General features: G+C 50.1%; 1 protein-coding gene across 1 annotated transcript in view; it reads right to left on the bottom strand.

Annotated features, from left to right (window-relative positions):
• The window catches only part of EIF4EBP1 (eukaryotic translation initiation factor 4E binding protein 1), a 29688-nt gene continuing 21737 nt past the window's right edge, over positions 1–7951 (bottom strand). The window contains exons 2-3 of the mRNA XM_017536445.2: positions 3028–3207; positions 1–443 (exon numbers count right to left, since the gene is read on the bottom strand). Coding sequence (XP_017391934.1) covers positions 412–443; positions 3028–3207 — 212 coding nt within the window. The 3' untranslated portion in view covers positions 1–411. The remainder of the gene's footprint in view (positions 444–3027; positions 3208–7951) is intronic.

The raw sequence follows: 7951 nt of genomic DNA, 5'->3' as shown, positions 1-7951 counted from the left end.
TCTCGGCCCTAGGGCGAAGGTGGCTTTTATTTCCTCTCTTGGGGAAGGAGGGGAAGGGAGCTTTCCCAGGCACATCAACCTAAGGAAGGGGTGGTTGCGCCCCCGATCATTCAGAAGGAAGGGCTCATTCTTGTCCACTTCCTGGCCCTTGGCTGCAGGGTGTGCTAGCTGGCAGGGGTCACTCCCCTTGGGGCGGCAGCTCCCGCATCAGTGGAGGCACAAGGAGGTATCTGCTGGTGTTCACAAAGAGGAGGGGGCAGGTGCCCTGAGTGAGGGAGAGAGGGCTGGGGTGGCCGACCCCACACCGACACCTGCCCAGGATGACCAGTTTTATAAGGCCTGGCTGGTGGGACTCCTCCCGGGAAGGGCCTGACGGGCCCCTTGGCAGCGCTCCATGCGATGGCTGGTGCTTTAAATGTCCATCTCAAACTGTGACTCTTCACCTGGGGAGAGAGGGGACAGAGGGCCAGGTCAACAATGGGTGAATGCTTGGTATATGAGGCTGTTCTTTCATTACTATAAAGAAATACCTGAGGTTGGGTAATTTATAAAAGAAGTTTTTGTTTTTTTTTTTTTTTGAGATGGAGTATCCGTCTCCCAGGCTAGACCGTAGTGGCCCAATCTCGACTCATTGCAACCTCTGCCTCCTCCTGGGTTCAAGAGATTCTCCTGCCTCAGTCTCCTGAGTAGGTGGGATTATAGGCGCCCATCACCATACCCAGCTAATTTTTGTATTTTTAGTAGACACAGGGTTTCACCTTGTTGGTCAGGCTGGTCTTGAACTCCTGACTTCAAGTGATCTGCCCACCTTGACCTCCCAAGGTGCTGGGATTACAGGCATGAGCCACTGCGCCCAGCCAAGAAAAGAGGTTTAACTGGCTCATGGTTCTGCAGGCTGTGCGAGCATGACACCGCTTCTGTTGGCTTCTGGGGAGCCTCAGGGAGCTTTTACTTGGGTGAAAAGCAAAGCGGGAGCAGGCATGTGACATGGAGGTAGCAGGAGCAAGAGAGGGTGGGGTGGCGCTGCCACACTTTGCAACAACCAGATCTCATGAGAATTCATTCACTATCATGAGGACAACACCAAGTTGTGAGGGATCTGTCCCTATGAACCAAACATGTCCCACCAGGCCCCACCTCCAACACTGGGGATTACAATGTAACATGAGATTTGGGCAGCGACAAATATCCAAGCTATATCACTTGGGCTGAATTTTTTGTTCTTTTTGCTTTTTTCTTTAGAGACAGGGTCTCCCTCTGTTGGCCAGGCTGGAGTGTAGTTATGCAGTCATAGCTCACTGTAGCCTTGATCTTCTGGGCTCAAGTGATCCTCCTGCCTCAGCCTCCTGAGTAGCTGGGACTACAGCCATGGACCACCACGCCTGGCTAATTTTAAAATTTTGTGTAGAGATGGGGTCTCACTTTGTTGCCCAGGCTGGTATTGAACTTCTGGCCTCAAGTATTCCTCCTGCCTCAGTCTCCCAGAGTGCTGAGGTTTCGGGCATGAGCCACTGTGCCTGGCCACCAGCTGATGTTTTAGGGGCCAGGGAGAGCCTCTATTTTTGGAAAGTGGATAACTTGTTTAGTTTCACAGTCTCACAGCTGGAAGGGAATTAAGCTTGAGACAATCATGGGGAGTCTCATCTGATTCAGATGAAACTCGACTTTGAGCTTTTGAGCTGGGGCTGGAACGTGTTAAGTCTTTGGGGATAGGGGGATCAACTAAATATATTTGTGTATGAGAAGGACATGAATTTTGGGGGTACAGGGCTGGACTGCTATGGTTTGAGATTCATACAGAAACTTAATCCCCAATGTAACAGTATTAAGAGGTGGGGCTGTTAAGAGGTAATTGGGTCATGAGGGCTCCGTCCTTATGAATGGATTAACCCATTCCTGGATTAATGGGTTACCACAGGAGCGGGCTAGTTATCACAAGAGTGTAACAAAAAGCCAGCTTGGTTCTCTCTCCTGTGCCCCGCTTGCCCTGTGATGCTTTCTGCCATGTTATGATGCAGTAGGAGGCCCTCAGCAGAAGCCAAGCAGATGCAGCCACCATGCCCTTGGCCTTCCCAGCCTCTAGAACTGTAGGAAATAAACCACTTTTCTTCATAAATTACCCAATCTCAGGTATTCGGTTACAGCCAGAAAAAACAGACTAAGATACAGGCAACTCCTGTCTGTCTTGAACTGTGAGGTTCCCAAGATAATTATGAATCATGTCCTGCGGGCCCTGGGGAGATGAATTCAGCTGCTGTCAGCAGGGCAAGCCCAGCTGAGGTTCCTGCTGCTCCCTGTCTGGGCCTGGTGTATGGCCTTCCAGGTGAAGGGTCAGCGGGTTCCAGACTGACTATAGTTGCCTGGAAGTGCTTACGAGAACTCCGACATTCTGCCAAGCCAGCCAGGGTGCCACAAAGAGTGCATTACTGACACCACCACCAGAGTGGCTGCTCTGATTACTCGGGAGGTGGGGACACCAGGAAGAACCCAGCTACCAAAGGTCAAATCGGCAGAGACAACTGGCTGCATTGTTTTTACCTGTCTTCATAAAGATCCACTAGGGATCAGCAGCCCAACAGGAGGCATCCCGGATGTATTTCTCATCTTGCAGACATGTAATTTCCCAAAGGACAAGTACACTGTGTCTTTGATAACTTGTCTCTTGCACCACAAACATCATGGGTGTGTTCCAAGTGGAAATGCTTCAGGAACAACTATATAGAGGGGGATGCTTATGAAAGTTGCTGTGTGCAGCCACTGCCATTTCAAACAAGCTCCACGCTGATTACATGACCAAATGGTGCCAGATCATCTTTCCTGAGGTGTGTGGGCCCCTTTCAGGGGGAAAGTTGCTACCAACGAAGAGTTCAACCTCCCCACCCCTACTCTTGCCCTCTGGGCTCTGAGCTGCCCCTTAGAAGGTAGGGCAGAGGCCCTGTCGTTCCTCCTCCCTGGAATTCCTCCCAGTGGACGGACTCCAGGAGCCTCATACATTCCCTTTCCCAAGGGCCAAGCCCCACCACTCACCGCCTGCCCGCTTATCTTCTGGGCTATTTCGCAGGTGGCTCTGGCTGGCTACCGTGGGGGGCTCATCACTGGCAGGGCTGGTGACCCCAGGAATGGCAGGCAGATCCCTTGGGGGTGTTTTGGTCACAGGTGAGTTCCGACACTCCATCAAGAATTTCCGGTCGTAGATGATCCTGGTACCTAGAAGGGCACAAGAAGGTTGGTGAAGCTACCTGCAACCTCCTGCCTGCTGGTTTTTCCACTTTTTTGAGGCGTGGCTCCAGTATAGGCAGCAGATTCTCCTGAAAAAAGCCAGAGGAGGCCAGATGCGATGGCTCACGCCTGTAATCCCAGCACTTTGGGGACTGAGGCGGAGGCGGGCAGGATCACCTGAGGTCAGGAGTTTGAGACCAGTCTGGCCAACATGGTGAAAGCCTGTCTCTACTAAAAATACAAAGATTAGCCAGGCGTGGTGGCGGGAGCCTGTAATCTCAGCTGCTCAGGAGGCTGAGGCAGGAGAATCGCTTGAACCTGGGAGGTGGAGGTCACAGTGAGCCGACTGCGCCACTGCACTCCAGCCTGGGCGACAGGGCGAGACTCTGTCTCAAACAAACAAACAACAACAACAAAAAAATAGCCAGAGTACTGAGGCTTATTTGGAGGCCTGAATGCCACCCAGAACTCTGCTACCTCCAAACGGCCCCGACTCCCCCTTCACATGGAAGGATCCGATGGAAGGGATCTACAGGCCACCCACTGCACCTGTGTCTTCCCAGAGCTCCGTGTACCCTGTGCTCCGTCCCTAAAGCCCCTCAGCTCACCAGGGCTCAGTGTTAATTACTCATGACAATCACATATCACGTTGGAAAAAATGCACTTCTATTCATTGTTCAGTCCTGTCCTTACGGCACTCCCGTGGGATAAGCAGAATAGGTATCTTCAGCTGCATTTTACAAATGACCAAACAGAAAATTAAGTGATTCAACTAGTCTAGTAAAAATAAGAACTTTTGCTGGGTGTGGTGGCTCATGCCTATAATCTCAGCACTTTGGGAGGCCAAGGTAGAAGGACTGCTTGAGCCCAGGAGCTTGAGACCAGTTTGAACAACTTAGTGAGATCCCCCACCCCCTACTTTTTTTTTTTTGAGATGCAGTTTCACTCTTGTTGCCCAGGCTGGAGTGCAACGGTGCGATCTCGGCTGACTGCAACTTGCGCCTCCAGGATTCAAGTGATTCTCCTGCCTCAGCCTCCCAAGCAGCTGAGATTACAGGCTCCCGCCACCATGCCTGGCTAATTTTTGTATTTTTAGTAGAGATGGGGTTTCTCCATGATGGTCAGGCTGGTCTCGAACTCCCAACTTCGGGTGATCTGCCGGCCTTGGCCGCCCTACATGCTGTGATTACAGGTGTGAGCCACCGTGCCAGGCTGTGAGACCCATCTCTACAAAAAAGTTAAAATGAGCTGGGCATGATGGTACGTGCCTGTAGTCCCAGCTACTTGGGAAGTGGAGGGGGATGGATTGCTTGAGCCCAGGGGTCCAGGCTGCAGCGAGTCTAATTCAAAGACAGCCAAAAAAAAAAAAAAAGAATGCCTGGACTTTGCGGGGAAGAGTCAGAGGCAGGAGTGAAGGGTGGGCTCTCCTTGCCCCTAACGGCTGTCTCCTGCTGAGCGCCTCTCCTCAGCGAGGCCCCAGTATGCCCTGCCAGTGTGTGACTGTGTCACTGAACTTCCCAGATGCTCCATAGCCTGCATTCTATTCATTTTCTTCTCAGTCTCCTTTCACAAGTGTTAGTCTTACTTCTCTAGGGCAGGAGCCTGTCTTATTCGATTATTCACTATCCTCAAACCACAGCCAGGCCCCAGCCCATGTGCAGTTGCCCGAGTGATTCCCTATATGCATAAGGGAGTTTTTTCTCCAAACGGCCCCAACTCCCCCTTCACAGGGAACGATCTGATGGAAGAGGTCCACAGGCCACCGACTGCACCTGTGTCTTCCCAGAGCTCTGTGCACCCTGTGCTCTGTCCCTGAAGCCCCTCAGCTCACCAGGGCTGTTAATTTACTCGTGACAATGACAGATCACGTTGGAAAAAATGCACTTCTATTCATTGTTCAGTCCTGTCCGCACGGCAGGTTTTTTAAAAAAAAAAATTCGCTCACCAGTCGCAGTGGCTCACGCCTATAATCCCAGCACTTTGGGAGGCTGAGGCAGGTGGATGACCTGAGGTCAGGAGTTTGAGACCAGCCTGGCCAACATGGCGAAACTCCATCTCTACTAAAATAAAAAATTTAGCCAGGCTTGGTGGTAGCACCTGTAATCCCAGCTTCTCAGGAGGCTGAGGAAGGAGAATCACTTGAATCTGGGAGGCGGAGGTTGTAATGAGCCCAGATCACACCACTGAACTCCAGCCTGGGCAACAAGAGTGAAACCCTGTCTCAAAAAAACCAACACCTTTTAAATTCACTACTGTACTAACAAGGAAAAGGAGTCTTTTTCTCAAAGTAGGGGACCCAAAATCTTTGCAGGCCTACCTGATCTATCAAATAGCAGTGAACAGTGAGGAGGTTATTATAGTTTTTTGAGACTGAGTCTCACTCTGTCGCGCAGGCTGGAGTGCAGTGGCGGGATCTGGGCTCACTGCAACCTCTGCCTCCCAGGTTCAAGCAATTCTCCTGCCTCAGCCTCCCAAGTAGCTGGGATTACAGGTGCCCGTTGCCATGCCCAGCTAATTTTTGTATTTTTAGTAGAGATGGGTTTCACCATGCCGATCGGGCTGATCTTGAATTCCTGATTCAGGTGATTCGACCGCCTTGGGCTCCCAAAGTGCTGGGATTACAGGCATGAGCCACTGTGCCTGACCTTTATTTTTAAAACAGGGTCTCACTCTGTCATCCAGGCTGCAGTGCAGTGGCATGATCTCAGTTCACTGCAAACTCCACCACCTGGGCTCAAGTGATCCTCCTGCCGCAGCCTCCCATGTGGCTGGGTCTAAAGGCCAATACGCCTGGCTAATTTTTGTATTTTAGTAGAGATGACATTTTACCATGTTGGCCAGGGCTGGTCTCGAACTCCTGGGCTCAAGGGATCCACCTGGCTTAGCCTCCCAAGCTGTTGGGATTACAGGCGTAAGCCACCACACCCGACAAGGAGGTTTCTCCTTTGGCTCTGCCTGTCTTGAAAGCAGCTGTATGGCACTGATCATTTCCAACACCTTGACTGCATTTGCTGACTGCTCCCTTTTCAACAAAGAGCAGCCTTCAGGCTCAAAGCCTTCAGCGGCAGTGGAATCTAGTGAGAATGTTAAAACTATCTGCTGTCATGATTATTTCTTTTTATAGCTACCTTCTATTTATGGCAAGTGAGTCTGGTTTTCCATATATAGTAGTGACAGCAATTCCTTTTAATATTGCTATTTAATATCAATAATATGATAGATTCTATGATAAAATAATGTAAATTAAAGTCAAAATCTAAGGTGATATAAGGAAATATTAAATATCTATACAAATGGAATGCAAAGTATGGTAATAATTGTGCAGATGAAATATGAATAACCTAAGTTTTGGAACCATGATTTGAGGACTTCAGGAATGCCCTTCCTTATCAATAACCTTGAAATCTCTCCCTCACTTAGGGGTTATGATGAGTGGCATCCCACCAGATAAGATTCTTTTTTTTTTTTTTTTTTGAGATGAAGTCTTGCTCTGTCGCCCAGGCTGGAGTGCAGCGGCGCCATCTTGGCTCACTGCAACCTCCACCTCCTGGGTTCAAGCAATTCTCCTGCCTCAGCCTCCTGAGTAGCTGGGATTACAGACCTGCATCACCACGCCTGGCTAATTTTGTATTTTTAGTAGAGATGAAGTTTCACCATATTGGCCAGGCTGGTCTCAAACTCCTGACCTCAGGTGATCTGCCTGCCTTGGCCTACCAAAGTGTTCGGATTACAGGTGTGCACCACTGCGCACGGCCGAGATTCATTTCTTATGCTTTATTTTACTGTTGTGATTTTTAATCCACAATATTTGTACATTCTGAGATTCATTTCTTGATGCTCAGCACTGGACTCTCTGTAAACTCCTGGAAAGGCACCAATTTCCATCTCGGAGACTGAGCATGAATTCATGAAATGTAGCTCCATGCTGAGGAGGACCTGAGGTGCTGAAGGGCAGAGGAATGCAGAGAGATACCTAAAGAGAAAGTTCACCTGCCAATCATGTTCCTCTAGTCTGGCTGTGCCCCCTCCAGGCAGTTACTGGTCTTACTCTCCTGTTCCCTTGCAGGAGAGGCAGTGATGCTGAAGTTGACAGCCCTGCTCATTGCCTGGGGAACTCCAGCGCACAGCTGTTTCTTAGAAGGCGGGTGGTAAAAGGAAAGAGCCAGGCTGCACTTTGGGCTCCGTTCCTAGCCAGCTGTGTGACCCTATGCATGTTACTCCTTGCACCCCCTACTTTGGGCCGCTGTGTCCTCATCTGTAAAATAAAGACCCATGCACCTTCTGGGTCTGAGTGCCTATGAGCCCAGTAGATTACAAATGGAGAGTGGTGGTGTCCTCTTTTTGCAGGGCAGGGGCAGGTGTGAAGGGAGGAAAGGGAAGACCGATTTCTAACTCTCTTTTTAAAAAAGTGACCCAGGCTGGGCACAGTGGCTTATGCTTGTAATCTCAGCACTTTGGGAGGCCAAGGCGGGTGGATCACAAGGTCAGGAGATTGAGACCATCCTGGCTAACATGGTGAAACCCTGTCTCTACTAAAAATACAAAAAATTAGCTGGGTGTGGTGGTGGGCGCATGTAGACCCGGCTACTCTCGAGGCTGAGGCAGGACAATCGCTTGAACCTGGGAGGCGAAGGTTGCAGTGAGCTGAGATCGCACCACTGCACTCCAGCCTGGGCAAGAGCAAGATTCTGTCTCCAAAAAATAAATAAATTTTTGTAAAAGAGAAAAAATA

The sequence above is a fragment of the Cebus imitator genome, unplaced genomic scaffold (genome assembly GCF_001604975.1).
Source record: "Cebus imitator isolate Cc_AM_T3 unplaced genomic scaffold, Cebus_imitator-1.0 Scaffold5, whole genome shotgun sequence".
NCBI classification, from domain to species: Eukaryota; Metazoa; Chordata; class Mammalia; order Primates; family Cebidae; genus Cebus; species Cebus imitator.
This window is presented reverse-complemented; position numbering and strand designations above follow the sequence as displayed.